This window comes from Drosophila simulans, chromosome 3R (genome assembly GCF_016746395.2).
Source record: "Drosophila simulans strain w501 chromosome 3R, Prin_Dsim_3.1, whole genome shotgun sequence".
In the NCBI taxonomy this organism is placed as follows: Eukaryota; Metazoa; Arthropoda; class Insecta; order Diptera; family Drosophilidae; genus Drosophila; species Drosophila simulans.
Genome location: NC_052523.2, coordinates 25,985,459 through 26,004,805, shown reverse-complemented (window position 1 = coordinate 26,004,805; position 19,347 = coordinate 25,985,459). Strand labels below are relative to the sequence as shown.

The following is a 19,347-nucleotide window of genomic DNA, read 5'->3' as shown; positions in this document are numbered from 1 at the left end:
TGGGGGGTCGTCTGGCGTTGCAACAGCTGTTGTTGCCGCATCGCGACAAAGCACCCGCCACCCCAACTCCCCAAAAAAATCTTTATTGATTGCCTGTGCAAGTACGGAGTACGTGCCTTAGGGTGGACTTTCATGGAGAATCTAATAGCATATATGCAAATCAATTATCACATACAACAAGAAAGCCAAGCATAAAATAAATTACTTATACGACCTGTTAACCAAGCTAACATTTGTTCAAAGAGAACACGATTCCTCTTACGGAGGCATCCCATGACTTCATTTTTATGGGAAAAGCAAGATCCCAACCAAGACATCCATTTTACCTAATATTGCTTTTGGATACTGACATGCCTTTCCTTGTTAAAATCCAATGAAAAGGTCCACACTACGTATGAGTGATTTGTATTAGTGCTCATGAGTACAACTCAGGTCCACCCTAACAAATATGCACAGATTTTGCAGAATTGCTGTGCCATGAATGCATGCAGTACATATAAAAACATAAACATAGCCAGTATAAGTAATAGCTCTAATCGTGGTTCCCTTTCAGCACTTTTACTATTGTCACTGCTAAGCAAAAGGACCCGGAATGCGACACTAGAATGGCCACGTTATTTATGGTGCCACATCGCATTGCACATACTACTTGTCGCAGACTATCAACTTCGTTTTCGGGGGTAATGCCATTTGAAACTGGCGCATTCATTATTGAGCGAGTAGACGGTCAGCCCCAAACTATGCAAATGAGGCAGGACGGCAAAAAGGCAGTCAAAGGGGTCAAACCATTCAAACCGACGGCTGTTCCACTCGAGTCTTGCATTTTACTTGCTCCCTCATTAATTATCTATACGTCATCCCTTCCCGGAATTATAATACCTAAGATTTACGAAAGTCTGCAGTATCAGTATAGAATTACAACCGCCTGTTTACTTTGCCAGCTACTTTATTTTCTGCCAGCTCGCACCTCAGGAAGCCCCAAATATGAAGGTTAAGCTTTGCTAAATACCATGCCTGGCTGGAGGAATGAATGTTTAGACGTACTCTAATCCGGAAGCACTTCAAAACCAAACCCCCTTCAACGCAAGTTTCGTTGGCAGAATTAAAGTTACAGTTTGCGTCCTGGTTGCACATATTTACTTTACACAAAATATATATTGTTTAAAAGTTAATTATAATAGGTTGGTTAGGTTAAGACTTTAGGCGATAAAATAACTTATTTCGATTCGGCCCACCGATTCGCTCGTACCCTTGCAGGTTGGCCAGTAGTACATTTCTAACTAGATTACATATGAAGGAGGTTAATGGCCAGACGGACAGATTCAATTGTAGTCGAGAGTAACGAAATCAAAGCATCTGTACAGTCAAAATGTAACTCACAAGGGCATAACAACATACAATTGACTTTCAAAATAATCAACTTGTTAAACAAATATCTATACACATATTCACACACTCAGCGTTAAAAATACATAACATATTTTGCGTAATATTAAACAGTTCGCGCCAGCAGCAATTGTTAACAACTTTTACAAGGGGAATTAGGGGATTATTAAATTAAAATGGGCGTGGGGACAGACAGGAATTAGTAATTACGGATTATGCATACAAATAAGCGATGGCGCTAGTTACTAACGATACAAAATGTCACGAATACAAAAATAAAATAGTATTTCACTTTTACTCTTCTATATCTCCCATCCTCTATCTAAAGACTAATCCGCAATGGCCGTGTAGGGTAGACTGCTGTGCTTCGGCTTCGTCTTGTTGATGAACACCTTGATGGCGCCATTGAAATCGGCGCTGACCAACACATAACCACATCCCTTTTTGTGCTGCTCGACCAGTGGATCCGGCTGATTGTGAGCCAACTGCAAGCAGAAAGCATGTTGATTAGAAGTGCTCTCGAAAAATATAAAGAACAAGATTCAACGCGATTGGGACCTACCTTCTCATTGGAGATCTCATCCGGTTCGGGCTTAATGATAGCCTCTGGGTGTGGCGCGAATATGGCACAAGTGACCGTAGCATTATGTGCTTTAATGCCTTCCCAGAAGTCGCTGCGATCGCGGCGAACCTGCAGGTACAAAAAAAATAAATACAATTTTATATTAAGCAAAAGGTTTTGCGTCACCCACAGAACTGAGTTTTGAGTAATCGTGGTTTGTTTTCCAAATATAGATGCACTGATTCTCGGACCCGGCTATGATGTACTTTCCATCGTGGCTGAACGAGCCCTTGATTTGCGAGGACACATTCAAGTAGCCCTTGTACTTGCAGGACAAGTTCAAGTCCCTCAAATCGTACAGGCGCACTCTGCTGTCGTTGGATGTGACTAGAATCTTGTCTTCGCCGGGCATCGGCTCAATGCCACTGATCTTGCGGCCAATGCGGTTTTTACCCCTGGTGGAGCGCACATGAATCTGCGTGTGGTATTTCAGCTGATCCGTGTTATAAAATATGCAGCGACCATCGTAGCTCCCTACAACGGCGAACTGTCCATTCTGGCAGAAGTTGGCAGCCGTTATAAGCTTTGTCTGGCCATCTACCTCATTCCACAGTGCCACCTTTTTGTCGGGTATGTTCCACAACCTTAGTTTGCCATCGAGGCTGCCACTCAAAAAGTAGCGATCATCGCGTGGATGGAACGCAATAGCGGTGACAAAATCGATATGCTGAAAACAGCAAAGGCACTCCTTTCTGGAAATGTGCCAGAGCCGCACAGTCTTGTCCATGCTGCTTGACAGTATGAAGTAATTCTTTGACCAGCTGACGTCCAGCAAATCGGAGGTGTGTCCATTGTAGGTGCAGAAGGGTTTTGGCATGAAGGGGCCCGTGCATTTCTCTGCGGCAGTAGCCATGGCAATGGCTTCCTCCGCCGAATGCTGCGAGACGAGTGACTCTTGCGACGGCGTAGGTGAGGATTTTTGGTCAGCATTGTATTTGTTGCGCATGTCCTAAAGAAAGAGTATGGGCATTAGCATAATATATAATCGCACGGATCGAATTGCTTACCTGGAAAAACGGATAGGCATCTTTAAGAACCCAAATTCTTAACACCTTGTCCTGTCCAGCAGTGGCCAGGAGTCGCCCGCAGGAACTGAACTTCATGCACCACACGGCACTGGTATCTTCGCCACTCAAATCCTGGACGTGCTGCAGTTTGGTGAACTCATAGGGACCCTTGTTGGACGAGGAAGCCTTGATTTTGATATTTTGCTCGGGATTCATTGCATCAACAATATCAGCCACATCCTCTTTGTGCCGCGCATGCGACACTTCGGATGCAATCGACTTGGCCTTGTCCACCGTCTTTCGCATTGTGGTGCCAAAGAACCTCTTGATCCGGGCCGTTTTCTTTTTCAGTCGACTGCCATCTTCCGTTTCGAGTTCCTCTTCGTCGGGCTGCTGACCCTCGATGCTGGGCGGTATGCCAATCACACTCTCCTCATCGGACTCCTTCTGGATCACCTCCAGGTGGGAGGTCAGCTTAAGGATGTGCAGCGAGAGCGGATTCCATCCCTCAGGCACTGGTGGTGAACGCATTTCGGATAGCGGCATATTTTCTCCCGTGTCTAAATTTTTAACAGGAACTTGTTCAAGGATCTCAAAGTCGGTTAGCTGCTTGCCTGAGCTGGTCCGCGTGCGCACATAGATGTTCATCTGCTTGAGCACATCCTCGTCGCCAGCGGACTTCCGGCGCTCCTTATCGTTGACACCGCGATAGAATCCGGGATAGCTGCGGGAGGAGAGGCATTTTGAAATAATGCAATAAATAAAATAGCACGGGTAACTTACCGTGTGGAGCTTCCTAAGCTGTTGGATCCCGTTCCCGCCAGCTTTGGTCGGTTCGCGCTTTCCATCAGCATTTTCTCAATGCGCTCGATTTCATCTTGAGATGGACCTTGCGCCTTGTTGCTGGCCTCGTCGCGTGGTTTCACCACATAACCTCCCTGAATGGCCTTAAACAGATTCAGACCCTGATTCGGATCGATGGAACTAGCGTAGAGAGACCAATTCGTTAGTATTTTTTAACCGCCAAAGAATTAACGTTCACTTACCTAACTCTCGCTGGCGCTGAGTTGCTTTTCGCCGAATTTGATGGACTAGGTTTGGAGTGAACCGACGTGGAACTGCTGCCCAGAGATTGAGTGAGTTTTGGACCAGCAATGGTGACCGAAGCGACCATGGGGCGCATATGAATTGCAATTGTCGATGGCAAGGACGAAGATGCCGCCGAAGTCGAAGCCGAAGCTGAAACAACTGTATTGGTGGAGGAGCAGGTCAGGGTGATATTGGAGGCTGAACTAGTTGCATTAAGGGAGCTCTCTAACTCCATGACAAAGTCATCCCGGAGCTTTTGCTGAAGACCCTGCACACTCTTCACAGACCGCGTATCACTATCAGTGTCTTCGTTGTCCGCAGGAGGAAGACTATACTGATCTGAGGAACTGATGGAGCAATTACGAGATTTCTTCTTTCTTCGCGGTGGCGCCACAGGTCCTGACGAGGTGATGGAATCAGTGGTTTTAGACTGGGCAAGCTTTGTGCTTGCTATCACATCTGGTTCCTGCAAAACCATCGAGCCAACACCAGAGCTCTGCGCGGAGATTGCGGCACTAGGAATCCCTGTCGTGGTGGCGGTTGCTTCCTTACCACTCTGCTGATGCTTGGGCGACACCCTGGGCGTGCTCATCCCGGAAGAGGTGTTTCCAACGCTTGGTGGAGTATTGGAGCTGGTAGACGATGTAGTCTGCGCCTGTTGTTGCTGCTGCGCCTGCTGCTTTTGCTGTTGCGCATTCAACGAGGCCAGGGACTCGCGATCTATGCTTATAGCTGGAAGCAAATGAATTAAGACTGTCAGTGGCTGCTATGTTTTCGTGAAAATACTGATTTCTACTCACCAGATGGATCAATGCTGCCTGCCAAGATTCGGCCCACGCGACCCAGTGATGTCATGCTCTGTATGCTCATCGCATCGGTCTCAATGACCTTAAACGGATGCGTCGAACGGTTGGTGAAAATGCCATCCGTTGAGCTATTCTGCAAGTTTAATTTAAATCATAAGTACACGTGGGTGAGCCGGGCAAACGGAAAGCTGAGCAAACAGGCTAGATTACAAAAATGTATACCTGAGAATCAGGTGTGAGTGTATTTCCTGGATTATCATCTTCATCGTTTTGCATGCACTGACGTAGTTCGTGAAAGCGCTGTCTACCCAACTATATGCGATTTATTTATGTCATTTTTTAACGTATGCATATTAGCATTGGACGAGATTCGAGTTTAAGTTGGTTTCCATTTTTAAGTTGGGTATTGTATTTTATTCGTTGGATTTACGAAATGAGGCGGAGAAAATATGAAAGTAAAGAACACAAATATGGACACAAAATTAAGGGGGTGATTTGGTTTTTGTTCATTAGATTGTGCTTTTTGGCTATTAAAAACTAAAAATCACCCAATTCTAATAAATTGCAGTTCACCTGCCCAGGATTATGAAAAATGAAACAACAAATGAGGCCGGCCATAAGATGGCAGATATGCAACTGCTAAGTAATCATGAACGAATTTTTTCAGTGATGATGCAAAACGTGTGATAGTGGTAAATGCAGAACTTCGAAACCTGCCATAAATAAATGTTCTGTTGCTAATTAAGACTAGGTAAATTCCATAAACCGTATCATATCGGTTTTTAATCAATGTCTAAGGCAGTGACACAGTTTTTTAATGCCGCGAAGAGAGCGGTTGATAATAACTATGGGAAGTTGGCGCGAAATGGTAGGTATATGACCATCTATAGGTGGAAAGATAAGAAACAATAATAATAAAGACCTAAACATAAAAATATATTTGCTTTACCAAACGAATGGATCCTAATATTATACATCCACTAGTGTGTTTACAATAGAAAAAAATAAATGAAAAAACTGCACACAACGATCACAGACATTGGGAATGTAAGCTCAATGGACAGAGCGCAGTTTTTCCCCGCTTTATACATAAAGCAATAAATTTAAACCTCACATGGTAGTAAAACTTCTACAAATTACACCACCAGACAGACATATGAGCTGAAGGAGGGCTTTCACACATGGGAATGGTTTCCCAAGGCCACTGATTATGGATCGCTACCCTAGTAGATGACATCATAACTGGGTCTAGCAAAACGGAAGTAAGAGCATTCCATGTGGACCCCATTCACTTACAGGTCCTATCACGGGCTTAGGCTCGACAAAGACCCCCGCATCCTGCGGCTTTAGCCGGGCACCCAGGCTATTGGTGGGACTCCGGGTGGCGGGCGTTCCAGCGCCAATGGGCGTAGCATCGCTGTCGGATGAGGCGGCGGCATTCACTCGTACGGCGGGCTCTGGAAAGATGAACTCCTGGGCAGCCTCGGGCGGCAGCTTTCGACTGAAATGGCAATGGCAATTAATTAAACATTTGGACGGGGTAAGCCACAAGAACCCACCACAAAGTCGAATGGCGATTGGGCGTAGTGTCCTCGGCATCGAAAAACTCTTCTGAACTGTCCGAATCCGTTTCCAGCTTACTCATTTCGTGATTTGTGCGTCTGTGATGGGTTGTCGGCGTTATCTAACCACCCAATCGTATGCAAATTATCCACCAAATTACGATTTTCTCTCTGGCTTTTTTGTTATTGATTCCCTTTTGTTGCTGCGGCGCCCCACTACCTTTTGTTGTTGTTGCTTTGTTGTTTTCTACTCATGTGACGTCACTCGCTGCCGCACTAGCGCTGAAGGCACTGCATTTAACATGTTGCTATGGCCTGCGTTTTATTACACATAATTATACTGCTAATTTAGTTCTTAATCAATTGTTAATTGAGTTTTTACGCTTGATACGCGTAAATACTAGTGGTGTCAAAGATGCAATAATGATTTCGATTGCGTCAAGTATGATTCATAAGCAATCGATTGAACTAGCAATGGGCAATTGGTCGTGCTTGCTCGTGACACGCAAGACTGCGGCAAGAGACCGCGCGTATTTAAAATATGGATAACCAAATGCACCGTATTAAGATTATACGAAAACTTAATGTTTTAAGATTATATTCCAATACTAAATCGTACATATATATATAAAAAATTTGTAATTTTCTTCATCTCGCTTTGAAAATATTTGAGACAATAGGTGGGATTTAAATATTTTCTACATTAGCCGGATTTCTACACATATGTGCCACATTTTACTTTGGTATTTAATTATCGATTATTGGTAGTCACACAGCTGATATCAAACTCCCCCACCATAGTTGTGATCTCTGCTAAGATATAATTCAACCCATTATCGATAACACTTTTGGATTGTGGACTACCACCACTATCGCAATGCACCATATTGCTTTGTTATTGTATTTTCCGCACGGCCCTCGAACAAAGTAAACAAATGTATAAATGCATGTGTTTTTGGCGAGCTTGTAACTCTTAGTAAAGCGACGCGCAGAGCGACGACATCAACATTAAGCCCGTGAATCGAGTTCCGCGAGGCCAGGCGTACGTTTAACCCACGCAGAGCCCGGGCGAAATAAACGTAAATTCACGCAATTACTTCGCAGTAAAAAAAGCATCGGGTGCCAATGATCGCTACTACGCAATAGAAAAGTAATTTATCATACAATTTCGCCACTGCAAAAATTGAAAGTTTCGGGTTTTACTCCCTGCAATAAAAGTGATAAGAGCACGTTAACCCGTTCCCGTTACAGCTGAATAACGGTAAAAATAACTGCACACCCATCCCAACCGATTATCAGAAATCAGGCTCAAAGACAAAGTCTGGAATTCAATGGAAGTCACCTAATGATTATGTGACTTTTCGCTTTGTGGTGAAAGAGATCAGAATCCATTAAAACTATATAATATATGTACATGCATATGTAGGATCTAGAATATGAAAACATAAGTGCTTAAATCGACTCAGCTGGTGTTGCTTATCAGTTATGTACAATGTACATATGTATATGTTTCTCTATAGATAATTTCATTGTTATATCGTGCGGTTTCAAATAAAAGTATCAGAGACGTTTTTGAAAAATGTGTTGATTTTGTAGAAGTACATGATACTTCTATCTTTTAGTCAAAACTTCCAACTTCCGCATAGATCTCTTGATAAGCCGCATAACTAACCTAGTGTAAGATTATCATCCGCACGTCACTAATAGCGGCCATATTTGAGTAATTTTGAACAGTACTCAATCTAATCTCGAATCTGTGCTCTGAACACTATAATAATATGAGCGTATTGCGTTTTATCAGCAGTACATATATACATAAACAAATGGACTAGACTTTATTAAACAACAATACAATGATAACTTGTTTGGCAAACTGGTTTCGCGGCTTCAATCTTGTTTATTAATAATGTAGAATCGAAGGGTTAGCTTCTCCGTATGCTGCTAAATCAAACTTAAAGCCATGTGATACTCAGTACTCGGTTGTGGGTGTAGGAATACATATTTCCCTCCTGATCGGAACAAAGAACTCGGTATTCGGTGTTCTAGGTGATATACAAGGGTGACAAATCTATTTATGACAAGTGCAGCAAAGCTGAAGCTCGATTAAAACTCGGGAATGTACCAAGTTTCCATTTTTCGATGCCATACACTTTAATATTCTTTGTTAATGAATGAATGAAAAAAACACATTCCCTTTATATACTTTCTTTATATCTGCTCGGCCACACTCCTTATCACCCAAGGGACCCAATTTCTCATTCGGACTGTGTGCTCCGCACGTTTTGATTGATAATCAAAGCTTGTTCACTCCGTCATGGCCCATTTTTAGGGCAGCGTGCAAAATAATCTCTGCCATTTTGATGATCCATTCAAAAGTTGCGGCCCTACTGGCGACAATAATGATTCACAAGTGATTGGCGAGCTAGCAACTCTTTTAATTGCATTTTTTTTCGCCAAATTGTATGTATTACGAGCTTAGGAGTCCCCTGTTTATATTTTTGATTCAATTCATCTATAAGAAGGCAAAGAAGACGATAATTGCACCACAACGAGCTCAGTTACCGACGCGATAACACACGACTTGTGGAGCTTGGAGCATAAATTTCCGCATTAGCAACGCTCAAGTGTGATATAGTTACTGGTATTGTGTTAACAGTTGGAGGTATACAAATACCTCACGCCACAAATCAACATTAAATCGCATAAGAATCTATTGTCCTCGAGTCTTCCAGCAAAATAGTGCCACATTATGTTTATTATGAACTTGTGCGATTCGCTATACTCGTGAATAACTAACTATCTGAGTGAAATTGTCAGGATTTCCGGAATTAATCTGAACTGTCTTTTCACTGAAGGCTCGCCCAAGAAACACAGCAATTAGTGCCACAGCTAAACACATAATCCCCAGTTATTGTGCCAAAATTGGATTATTTACTCAACTGATCAAACCGTAAAAGCAAACTTGAGTGGCTTCCTAGTAGCGAATTTCGAATACTTTAAAAGAAACCTGAATCTGAACAAGAGACTCTCTTGGCAAATGTTGTTTTGCGAATCTTTAAAGGGCATACACAGTAGAATAACAATAACAGCGTGAAACAGTCATGGTTCATTTGTAGTGAACTGAAAGATTCCCTAGTTTATACAGCCTCCTAGTCTCAGTCTTTAGAGATATTCGAAGTTACCCGCCTACAAGTAATTACACGACTTCTAAATCTAATCTAGCTAATTTGCTTGCTGATAGTTCAATGACAACGACACTGCGAAAGATAAGAGTGTAGTATATACATATATAGTTATAGCCATCGCTTACGGGATCGATTTCGCATCGCTACTCAAGTTACGAGTCACTCCCATTCTGCCCGTTCTGGCGGGGATTAGGCATCATTCGTCCGCTTCCAAGTCTGATTCCCCAATACACATGCGGTGTATTGCCGCTTAGCAAAGCCGCCGAAATCGTGGCACTTCCATTGTGCCAGCGCCATCGTAATCTTATCGCGGCAAAGTGAACAGTTTAAGCTGCATCGTGCACATCAAATCGGAAATCAAATGGAAACAAAGTATCTTGACGTGGGCGTTCCGAAGCAGCGTCTCCTGGAAATTCGTTTAGTCTGTTTCTGCACACTGGTAGCGTTGGTTATCGAGCTTGGAAATTAATTTTCGCCCAATTTACGATCTGTTTTGGTTGGTGGCAGTGATATAAGAGTGGTTTATGATCGCGAGAAGTTTGATTTACAAGTGGAATTCATCTAATACTCGCATGGGAGATTCTAAAGAAAATCCTGGAAAGCAATCACATTCAAACTAAGCCATGACTTCATCTTAATTGCTTATAAATTATGGAAAAAGCCAATTAATTACTGCTCGAACTCGAGCAAGCCAAATTGGCAAAGATATATTTATCATTTAAGTACCTGCATTCTAGATAAAGTCTACCAGGTTCGCTGTGATACGGGTAACAAGTTCCACAACGAACAATTTGATATTTTATTGGTTATAGTGAGGCAGGACACGCTTACTCATCCTGATGGAGTAGCTATCGGGCAATGGTCTTAGTTTGATTGACTGCCGCTCCCTATGAAGCCGTCTAGTCACACTTAAGTTGCCATGATTAAATTCTACAGAGACTCGCTTATCGAACCTGACAACGGGCGCAGTTGGGAGAATTTTCCCTGCCCCTTTATTGATTATGGCTGACATTGTCCATATCTAAAGGATTTTCGCATCACCTTCTGTCTGATACTAAGAACCGCATCTAGTTATTCAATGATTTTGTTGCCAGGTGGCGGATTTGGGGAAACATTTGCTTAACTGGTTATTTGTATCAAAATTTACGTGTGTGCTGACATTTCTTAAACAATTAAAATTATATTTCCAATACTAGCCGAGTCATCGATCACGGCACATATTCCACCGAAAGTCACTGGACATGAGCAGGCAGCAGTGACCGAAGAATCCCAAGTTCCAGCACAGAGCAGCACATAAGTAGACGTAGAAAGGCAGCCGAAAATGGCCACGAACAGCAGCTTCTTCGATGCACACATCGCCATGATATACTCCAACCTGATGGACCAGTACATGCCCGAGTACTTCAAAAGCTTCGAGTACACGCCATGGGTTTTCTCCCTGCTGGGATCGGTGGTCATTGGACTGAGTGGCATATTCCCGCTGATTATCATTCCCACAGAGGAGAAAATGGCTAAGGAGGGATACAAAGATCGTAAGTCTTATATACTCGCATACGAAAAGGATATCATATTGAACTTGAATCATTTCTCACCCTACAGCTGCAGATTCAAAACTCCTGCGAGTGCTTCTGAGTTTCGCAGTCGGCGGTCTGCTGGGCGATGTGTTCCTCCACCTGTTGCCAGAAGCCTGGGAGGGCGATAATCAAGGTGAGTTGCGGGGAAGTCCGAGTTGTGAAATCATCACCATAACATTGGTTTTCCCCCTATAGATCCTTCTAGTCACCCATCCCTGCGCTCGGGCCTTTGGGTCCTTTCCGGCATACTGATCTTCACGATCGTGGAGAAAATCTTCTCCGGTTATGCCAGCGCGGACGAGGAGAACCCTCAGCCCAAGTGCGTGGAGATAGCCAACTGCCTGTTGCGTCGACATGGCGGCCAACTACCAGAGGGCGAAACCTCTGAGAGTTGTGGCGGCGCCTGCGACATCGAAGATGTAGGTAAAGTCTGTTTCCTACGCGAGCAGGAACAGAAGTCGAAGGAAAAGAAGGAGCAGCCGAAGAAGGTGGCTGGCTATCTGAACCTTTTGGCCAACTCAATAGACAATTTCACACACGGTCTGGCCGTGGCTGGATCCTTTTTGGTGTCCTTCAGACACGGTATCCTAGCCACTTTTGCCATATTGCGTAAGTACTTATAGATGCTATTGAAACATAGGATAAATCCTCACTTATTTCCCTCCATACAGTTCATGAAATTCCGCACGAGGTGGGGGATTTCGCAATCCTGCTTCGATCCGGATTCAGTCGCTGGGACGCCGCGCGTGCGCAGCTACTCACGGCGGGAGCTGGCCTGCTCGGTGCTCTGGTGGCCATCGGAGGTTCCGGCGTAACGTCGGCCATGGGTAAGCTTAAATGGGCTCTCCGGGTGACAAACAAGCGACGAACTTATCTTTACATTTACAGAGGCACGTACTTCGTGGATTATGCCGTTCACTGCCGGCGGCTTTCTGCACATTGCTCTGGTCACAGTATTACCTGATCTCTTGAAGGAGGAGGAGCGCAAGGAGTCCATCAAGCAGCTGCTAGCACTGATATTTGGCATTGCGTTAATGGCCGTGATGACCATGCTATTCGAACACTAGGAACTTTAGCTGACAGCAGTATAAGAAGAAAATTGAAACCAGACAGTTTTTAGTTTGCTCTAGGATTGTCATTGGCAGTTTTAAATTTACATGAATTTGTTGTACTTTATGGGATTCGACATCCTGTCTGCGTTATGTAATTATAGCCAATATGAATGATATTTAAACTATTATTAATGATTACGTATTACTGTATCATACTTATGAAACGAAAATTCAATAGACATTTAAGGGAGAGTCCTTTGCCCTCCACTATCCACGAACATTCTTATCTTTTATCTGGACTTTATTTGGCTAACAAAAGCATCCAACTATTTGGGCAGCCATATCTTTGTCAGCAGGCAAATTAAAGGAAAAAATCAGAAAAATGCACTTCCTATAAAAAACAAGGTGTTTTATTCCGTTTTTGTTTGCAAATCATGCCTTGCAAGCTTATCTAGTGCCTTTATTTCTTAGACTTGATCTTCTTAAGGTAGAATTCCAACTCCTTGCCTTCCAAAATGTAGCCGTCGGAGCGACCGCACTGTCCGGGGCGGGAAGAAATGCAAGCTGAAAGAAAAAAGAACAGGGAATTAGAGCGGGGCTTCCAGCAAAGGAAAAAGTAGCCAAGTTTGGTGGTTTGATCAGAGTAACTATGACAAGCCGAATCACACCCAACAGGCTTGCGTCTCTCTTAAAACAAGATCGACACAATAAAGTAGCTGGATCGCTAGGGTTTTTACATCACTATAACAATAATCATTAATCATAAAACAGAAAGAATACACACCCAAGATGCGGCCGGAGGTGAACTGATCCTCGAGGGCCTGCTCGACCTTGCCGTACTTCTGGCGCTCCAGGTACTTCTTCATGACCTTTTCGCTGCGCTTCTTGGTCAGCACGTCGTTCTCGTCCTCTTTCTGGGCGTGCTTGGGGTTACGCTTGCGTCCCAGGGGCAGCACGTAGTGCGCCTCGTACCACTGGCGGAAGGGCGTGGCATCGATGACCACGATGCTGTTCTTCACCAGAGTCTTGGTTCGCACCAGCTCGTTGTTGGAGGCGTTGTACACAACATCGGCGATACGGGTCTTGCGCGCCACTCCCTCGGAGGCCCAGGCGAAGTTTCCGGTTTCCAGGCGCAGAGCACGGAGCTTGGTGTTTCCACCACGGGTGCGCACCTTGTGCACGCGTCCGGAGCCAAGCTGAAAAAAAAATAAGTTCAAGAGTTAGTCCGTGCAAGCAGAATGGAGGACCTTATGGATAACGATGTATATCAGTAGTCCGAACATAAAGCTTTTCAATCATCAAGAAGAGTGCTCGAGAGCACAATTGCAGTTGACACGCGTTAACATCATTTAATATTGCATTTGTATAGTAGGTCCAATTATCTCATACTTTTAACAGATTTGTCGGTGAATTCTAACTTAAACTTGGATAGGCATATAAGCAACATATTCCCTTAACATGACATAGTATAACTATTTTTGAAAACAATCGCTATCGTACGACATAAAAACCATGTGTATACTATCCAAGTCACGATGGTAAGATAAAAACACTGAAAATGTGCTTGGTTTTCAAGAATACCTTTTGGCACCGACCACTAACCCTTAATGGGAGTATGAGAAACTGGACCCTGGCATCCGAACAAACGCCACTGCGATTATCCGGAGATTATCCTTACCTTGGTGTTGGCGGCGGGGCGTCCCAACTCGAACTTGCGCTTCTTGCGGAGCGACTTGCGCTTGCCTCCGGTGGCCCGGCGTTTGTGTGCACTATCGCGGCTAATACCTGGTGATTGATAAATAAAATCAATTTAGTACAAGGCGCACAGAAAAGTCGAAAAAAACCAAGAACATGGGCACGTTTGGGGTGAACTCTAAAGAGCCGCACCAAGTTAAATTCACTGATATTTATTTAAATTCACACATTCCCCGTTGCTTTTCGCTCGATGCCGTTGTAAACGTACTTTGTGCGCGTTTTCATGGTGTTTGCAGGCCGTATTCAGCCCATTTTCTTGATATTTCGACGCAATTAGCGAGAGTCGACTTACCCATGTTCGAGTAAAAAGCGAGAAAGAAAGGAAAAGACACGCACAGCACCTCGTGTCAAAAAAGTAGGGTTATCTTTTTGACAATTGCCGCAGTTGGGCAACGCTGCGCTGTTAGCGCGCGCATTACAGTACAGTCGGTGCTGTTGCATTAATTCAAATATTAATTTGTAGCAACTGGAATCAGTTAAATATAGTTAGAAATGTATAGACACCAAATCGTATATTGTAATATTTAATTCGATTGCTACAGAATTTAAATATATATTAGGAAATGCAATTTGAAATACAACAGGAGCGCTTATTTAATGATAAGCTTAACATTTGGGAATACCACTACTGCTGTCGAAATATAGAACCCGTTGAATAAGGTGTGGCCAGTTTGCGTTTCTAACAGATCGGTAAAATGTTAACTTGTGGCTTTGCGCAAACGGTCACACCCCCATTTTGCACCGAAAATAATAGCAATTTGATAAATAAACGCGACAATTGCCAGCAAATTGGCCAGGAGCGGGCGTAACTGCAACTCCCGGATTTGCGGAAGCAGCTATGGTTGGGAAAAACTTCAAGGCTCTAGCGCACTTTCACCGGCTGACCGAGTACATAGTTCAGTGCAAACACTGCGACAAGACGTTGTCCTCCAAACACACATCCTCCAACTTGACGCGACATTTAATCCGGAACCACAAGCTCTTGGCCCGAACGATTTTCGCCGGCGAGGGGGGAAAGATGCTGGCCGAGCTGAAGGACGAGCTGGAAGCCTCCGCCTCCGAGGACCTGAGCATGGAGCTCGGAGAGGGCGAGACCAAGTCAGCGGTGCGCGGCATTATGAGCACGAAGCTAGAACAGGAGCAGATGGAGCGGCACAGCCAGGAGGAGATGCGCAACAAGGTCATTGGAAAGAACAACAAACTGTGGGCGCACTTTATCCGCATCTCCGAATTCATGGCCAAATGTATGCACTGCGGCAAGACGCTCTCCTCGAAGCACTCGTCCTCCAATCTGATGCGACACATTGTGCGTCGTCACACTAGCCTGGCCAAGACGCTAAATCACTCGCACCAGCACCTTACGACACCCAAGAAGGAGTCCTACGCCAGCCTGGAGCGTAGGCAGGCGGCTGATCCCTTGGAGAAAGTCAACTTCGACGATGTGGACAGCATCATCGAAAAGGTGGCCGATCACCTGGAAGAAGAGGTTTGTCCGCGGGCCACCTCGGAGGCCTTCCTACCCACATCTACCCTCTACATGATTCCGATCTCTGATTTAAGGTCACTTCGATTTCGCTGCAGGAACCCTTCTACGAGTACGTGGTGGACAACTCTGACTCCGTGGTGGTGGACAGGTGCGAGGAGCCGGAGCCGGCAGAGATGCAGAACATGATTCCGCCGGACAGCGCCTCGTTGGCGGAGTCCACCACACAGCTGGACGAGAAGCTCAAGGCGGAAACGATATACTACAACGAGATGGCCGAGTTGGCCAGGGCCAAGCGGCGGCTCATCGATCTGCAGACCAAAAAGCTGCTTCTCGATATGAACGTAGTGGACCACTAGCCCATCGACGATTGGAACGGCTGGTGTTTGTAGGTGGATAAGGCGGGCAATATGATTATTTACACTTAGGTATGATTATACTTTAAACGACTTTATGATCTGAGCATTTATTGTGCGGAGGATTATTTCAACGAGGGAAGGTCAAAGAAATTGAAAGAAAAGGAATTTGGCCCTTACATGTTATTTTTATGTCCTTTCATTAATTTATATATTTTTTGTAAAAAGTGCTGGCTTAAAATCGATCATTTCAGCTCGTAAATAAAATTCACCGATACGCTTAGAGTTAGTAACAAACTGTACCTCAGATATCTGTTATTAATCTGCTTAATCTATGATTATAATCAGTTTCAATTGTGAGCACTGTACTTAAACGGTGGGAAATAACGGTATTTGCACTACATGATTAATATCCATTCTGCGGTCACACTGTTCGATAACTTCCAATATCAAAGTACTACAGAGCCCGATAGGTTGTGTCAGTTATTGCGAGAAAGTAGGCTGAGATTTGTCTACTTGTGCGAAGTTTCATTCCGCACTATAGGAACATAGAATTACGAATCATTAATCATGACTAGATATTCACTTGAAAAACCAGGCCTTGCTTTAACTCCCCGTTCCTCGAAGAACAGGAACATAAAACCGGCCTATGAGGGTATGTTAGCCGAGGTTTTGGTGCACCCGCATTACTAAGTTGGGACCTTTAGTATCGCAGGGCTTGGAACGCAAGGATTGTGACTCCTCAAAAGTGTCAAGGAGTAGGGGAGAACGTTCTGGATCTGTTCAACGCAGAGCCCCAATCAGAAGTGATTATCAGCAACGTAAGCGAAACGGGTCGGCCACAAATGGCAAGAATCACAAACGGCTAAGGGATACAGATGCGTCTCAGTCTTTTTCGACCTGGAAGTACAAGGAGTTGATCCAGGACAACCTGACAATGGCCCTGGTAGACGAGTTCCACCCAGACGGCTGCTTGCTCTTCGAAAATTGGTGTCAGATCGAGGCGAAGCTGGCGCGCATAGTGGCGGATAGACGGGCGGCGGTGCCGCTAGGACCCCACCCGTTGCTTGACTCCTCCCTTGTTATCCGGGGCCACCGGGTGATCAGGTGCAAGGACGGCTTCTCCAAGATCTTCCTAGAGGATTGCATTAAGCAATTAGCCGACGCATGGGATGGACTACGCATCAAGCTTGTCCACGCCAGCGAAATACCCAGTCCAAGTCAAGCGGTCCCGGAGGTGGTTCAGGAACAGGGAGTTAAGGATTTGGAACCACCAGGCGGACAGCATGCGGAAAACGCTAAGGCTATCACACAAAATAAGGTAGCTCCTCAGGCGCAATTTAATGGGGTCCAGCAGACAGAGGTGAACTCATTCGGCTGGATAATACCTCGAGGTGCTCAATTCTCCTACGCTGCGATCTTGAAAATTAAGAACGGATTTCTGAAGAAGTCGAAAGGTCAGAACGTTCAGTTTGTGGTGAATGACGGGGGGAAATCTTGGAGGGTGACCGTCGGAAAAGACTTTCGTGTACGCATTACTCAGGACATACCCGTGCAAACTGAGGTAGCGGGGGCTAAAGTGGCCGATGCTTCCGCCGTGCGGGAGACTGCAGAGAAAACGCTGCAGACGGAGGACCTTAACCAGAAGGAAAATGTGGAGCCGGCGGATAAGATGGATCCGAGCGCTTGGGTGTTACCCCAAGGAGCTGAGCTGTCAAACAAAGGTATTCTGTTCATCCAGAAGCATCTGCAAAAACCGACGAGCAAAGGTCGATTCTTGTTTAGGGATGGCAACAAAACGTGGAAAATCCTTCACTACGATAATCAATCAGTTCGAATCGTTCCACACAGTAAAAAAGTACAAAATGCGAAAGACATCAACAAAAAATATCATAAAAAAGGACAGAGGATGTAGGATGAACATAGGATCACATTTAGCTCTTATATAATGTCGAAGACGTTTTGTTCATCAAGTACGTAAGAGCTATTCCTTTTTGTACAAAAGAAAATGCATTTTATGAAATCAATAAACAATTGAAGAAACGAATTTTGTTTTTAAATTCCCCCTGGTTTGCGCCACCGCTGATTGCCTATCATGGGTTGCAACCATTTGGCTCACCACCTCAGTGGAACTACAGTTATTTTTTAGGCATTTTTCCGCGCTTCGATGGTAAACACATTTTGTTTATAGCTTAGCTCTGAGAAACCAAGACGCAAAACGTGACAAAATGTCCAGTATTTGGCCAAAAACGGAGGACTCTTTCAGCTATAACGAAAATATTAAGGCTGGGAAGTTCGAGGATGTGATTGTAATCGATGACAATGGTAAGTCGCGTGTTTTCAGGCTTATCGATGCTAACTGCTACGCTTGGTCCTTTAAGATCGTGGCGACTCTCTCTGGCGGCGGCGTGTTAAATCGGAACCCCCTGAAGACAAGCCCTGCTTATCTCCACAGGACGCTAATCAAAAACGTGCAGTTAAGGAGGGGAAGGAAATGTCCAGGCGCGCACGCGCACGCGTTAGAGCCAAGAAAATACGGAAGGCAGAGGCAAGAGCGGCGAAATCGATGGCTTCCAGGAATGCGGGTAAAAAAGCAAAGAAGCTTAAGAAGCAAAATCAAGCGGAACTCAAGAATGCTAGTGAACCCAAAAAGGCAAAGGGCTCCAAGAAGGCTAGTACCCCCAAGATGGAAAAGAAACCCAATAATGCAAAGAGTTCAAGTTCTCCTAAGGCTGGGAAGCCCATTATGGCAACCAGTGACAACCTGACGATGGCCCTGGTGGACGAGCTCCACGAGGATGGCCGTCTGCTCAACGAAAGGTGGCAGGAGATCGAGGCCCAGCTGGCGTACGTGGTGACTGACAGACTGATGGCCATGCCAAGGGGTCCCGTCCCGTCCTTCGATAGCTCAGAAGTGATTCGTGGCCACCGAGTGATCCAGTGCGAAGACGGATTTTCAAAGGTATTCCTGGCTAACTGCGTTGCCACGATTAGCAACACGTGGGATGACATGCGCATCAAGCTCGTCCATGTCAGCGATGTACCATTTATGCCTCAGGTGCGCATCTGGTTGCCCACGGGTCAAACCGACTACAGTCGGATCATGGCCTGCTTGAGAGCCCAGAACCTAGATGTGGACATGTCGGACTGGTCTGTCCTCAGGGCGGAGGAAGTCATAGAGACCAGTCAGAGCTTCCTGCTCCTCATCAACCGGAGGTGCATCCCGCAACTGAATGCAGCGGACTACAAGTTGCGCTACGGCATACGAATGGCCCAGATCCAGCTCATTTTAAGCGAAGCAGACGATTCGCCATCGCAGTTCGACAACTACCACCAATTTTGCCGTTTTCAAAATAAGCCATAAATAAATACTCAGGCTCAAAGCTATATATTGTTAGAGAAAGAAACGAATCTCATAACCTAATAAAAATCCAAATGGTTTTAGATCCCAACTTAGACAACATTTTTAT

At 44.8% G+C, this 19,347-nt stretch overlaps 6 protein-coding genes and 1 non-coding gene across 14 annotated transcripts; 4 read left to right on the top strand and 3 right to left on the bottom strand.

The window, feature by feature from the left end:
- Positions 1 to 1,120: 1,120 nt before the first annotated feature.
- LOC6730126 (WD repeat-containing protein 44) lies at positions 1,121 to 6,939 on the bottom strand. Of its 3 annotated transcripts, XM_039294450.1 has the most exons (11): positions 6,470 to 6,939; positions 6,207 to 6,411; positions 5,133 to 5,222; positions 4,905 to 5,043; positions 4,062 to 4,836; positions 3,799 to 3,999; positions 3,630 to 3,739; positions 3,016 to 3,575; positions 2,139 to 2,957; positions 1,949 to 2,077; positions 1,121 to 1,871 (listed from the first exon to the last, which is right to left on the bottom strand). In XM_039294450.1, exons 1-11 carry the CDS (start codon positions 6,553 to 6,555, stop codon positions 1,716 to 1,718), a joined length of 3,270 nt encoding a protein of 1,089 aa, XP_039150384.1. In that variant the 5' UTR covers positions 6,556 to 6,939; the 3' UTR covers positions 1,121 to 1,715. The 3 variants fall into 3 exon arrangements, with proteins under 3 accessions (XP_039150384.1, XP_016036886.1, XP_016036885.1); XM_016177800.2 differs by having other exon boundaries at positions 3,016 to 3,739; XM_016177799.2 differs by lacking the exon at positions 5,133 to 5,222 and having other exon boundaries at positions 3,016 to 3,739.
- Positions 6,940 to 7,325: 386 nt separating this feature from the next.
- On the top strand, positions 7,326 to 12,561 carry LOC6730124 (zinc transporter ZIP13 homolog). Of its 5 annotated transcripts, none has more exons than XM_016174320.3 (6): positions 7,326 to 7,551; positions 10,854 to 11,189; positions 11,257 to 11,364; positions 11,427 to 11,840; positions 11,903 to 12,058; positions 12,120 to 12,561. In XM_016174320.3, exons 2-6 carry the CDS (start codon positions 10,979 to 10,981, stop codon positions 12,296 to 12,298), a joined length of 1,068 nt encoding a protein of 355 aa, XP_016036884.1. In that variant the 5' UTR covers positions 7,326 to 7,551; positions 10,854 to 10,978; the 3' UTR covers positions 12,299 to 12,561. The 5 variants fall into 5 exon arrangements, with proteins under 5 accessions (XP_016036884.1, XP_016036881.1, XP_016036882.1 ...); XM_016174317.3 differs by having other exon boundaries at positions 7,326 to 7,622; XM_016174318.3 differs by having other exon boundaries at positions 7,326 to 7,733.
- A 105-nt stretch (positions 12,562 to 12,666) lies between these two features.
- Positions 12,667 to 14,482, bottom strand: LOC6730121 (40S ribosomal protein S8). Its single transcript, XM_002105378.4, has 4 exons — positions 14,331 to 14,482; positions 13,962 to 14,068; positions 13,068 to 13,479; positions 12,667 to 12,847 (listed from the first exon to the last, which is right to left on the bottom strand). Exons 1-4 carry the CDS (start codon positions 14,332 to 14,334, stop codon positions 12,744 to 12,746), a joined length of 627 nt encoding a protein of 208 aa, XP_002105414.1. The 5' UTR covers positions 14,335 to 14,482; the 3' UTR covers positions 12,667 to 12,743.
- On the bottom strand, positions 12,920 to 12,965 carry LOC120285119. The gene has a single exon (XR_005544432.1). It is a non-coding gene; the product is annotated as a small nucleolar RNA R442 (small nucleolar RNA).
- A 239-nt stretch (positions 14,483 to 14,721) lies between the features above and the next one.
- LOC6730120 lies at positions 14,722 to 16,179 on the top strand. Of its 2 annotated transcripts, none has more exons than XM_016174338.3 (2): positions 14,722 to 15,524; positions 15,620 to 16,179. In XM_016174338.3, the coding sequence occupies exons 1-2, from the start codon at positions 14,877 to 14,879 to the stop codon at positions 15,878 to 15,880; spliced, it is 909 nt and encodes a 302-aa protein (XP_016036880.1). In that variant the 5' UTR covers positions 14,722 to 14,876; the 3' UTR covers positions 15,881 to 16,179. The 2 variants fall into 2 exon arrangements, with proteins under 2 accessions (XP_016036880.1, XP_002105413.1); XM_002105377.4 differs by having other exon boundaries at positions 15,599 to 16,179.
- A 109-nt stretch (positions 16,180 to 16,288) lies between these two features.
- LOC120284927 lies at positions 16,289 to 17,916 on the top strand. The gene is made up of 2 exons (XM_039294462.2): positions 16,289 to 16,532; positions 16,585 to 17,916. Exons 1-2 carry the CDS (start codon positions 16,448 to 16,450, stop codon positions 17,790 to 17,792), a joined length of 1,293 nt encoding a protein of 430 aa, XP_039150396.1. The 5' UTR covers positions 16,289 to 16,447; the 3' UTR covers positions 17,793 to 17,916.
- Positions 17,917 to 17,989: 73 nt separating this feature from the next.
- Positions 17,990 to 19,329, top strand: LOC6730118. Its single transcript, XM_002105375.4, has 2 exons — positions 17,990 to 18,202; positions 18,259 to 19,329. The coding sequence occupies exons 1-2, from the start codon at positions 18,106 to 18,108 to the stop codon at positions 19,239 to 19,241; spliced, it is 1,080 nt and encodes a 359-aa protein (XP_002105411.2). The 5' UTR covers positions 17,990 to 18,105; the 3' UTR covers positions 19,242 to 19,329.
- Positions 19,330 to 19,347: the final 18 nt, after the last annotated feature.

Coding starts and splice junctions, on each gene's coding strand:
- LOC6730126 (XM_016177800.2), bottom strand. CDS start 6,555: ATGAGTAAGCTGGAAACGGATTCGGACAGTTCAGAAGAGTTTTTCGAT. Junction 2,958..3,015: donor ATGCCTATCCGTTTTTCCAG/GTAAGCAATTCG, acceptor CTCTTTCTTTAG/GACATGCGCAACAAATACAA. Junction 2,078..2,138: donor ATTACTCAAAACTCAGTTCT/GTGGGTGACGCA, acceptor TTGTACCTGCAG/GTTCGCCGCGATCGCAGCGA.
- LOC6730124 (XM_016174320.3), top strand. CDS start 10,979: ATGGCCACGAACAGCAGCTTCTTCGATGCACACATCGCCATGATATAC. Junction 11,365..11,426: donor CTGGGAGGGCGATAATCAAG/GTGAGTTGCGGG, acceptor TTCCCCCTATAG/ATCCTTCTAGTCACCCATCC. Junction 12,059..12,119: donor CGGCGTAACGTCGGCCATGG/GTAAGCTTAAAT, acceptor TTACATTTACAG/AGGCACGTACTTCGTGGATT.
- LOC6730121 (XM_002105378.4), bottom strand. Junction 13,480..13,961: donor GCCCCGCCGCCAACACCAAG/GTAAGGATAATC, acceptor TTTTTTTTTCAG/CTTGGCTCCGGACGCGTGCA. Junction 12,848..13,067: donor CACCTCCGGCCGCATCTTGG/GTGTGTATTCTT, acceptor TTTTTCTTTCAG/CTTGCATTTCTTCCCGCCCC.
- LOC6730120 (XM_002105377.4), top strand. CDS start 14,877: ATGGTTGGGAAAAACTTCAAGGCTCTAGCGCACTTTCACCGGCTGACC. Junction 15,525..15,598: donor CCGATCACCTGGAAGAAGAG/GTTTGTCCGCGG, acceptor CTCTGATTTAAG/GTCACTTCGATTTCGCTGCA.
- LOC120284927 (XM_039294462.2), top strand. CDS start 16,448: ATGACTAGATATTCACTTGAAAAACCAGGCCTTGCTTTAACTCCCCGT. Junction 16,533..16,584: donor CATAAAACCGGCCTATGAGG/GTATGTTAGCCG, acceptor TGGGACCTTTAG/TATCGCAGGGCTTGGAACGC.
- LOC6730118 (XM_002105375.4), top strand. CDS start 18,106: ATGTCCAGTATTTGGCCAAAAACGGAGGACTCTTTCAGCTATAACGAA. Junction 18,203..18,258: donor GATTGTAATCGATGACAATG/GTAAGTCGCGTG, acceptor TGGTCCTTTAAG/ATCGTGGCGACTCTCTCTGG.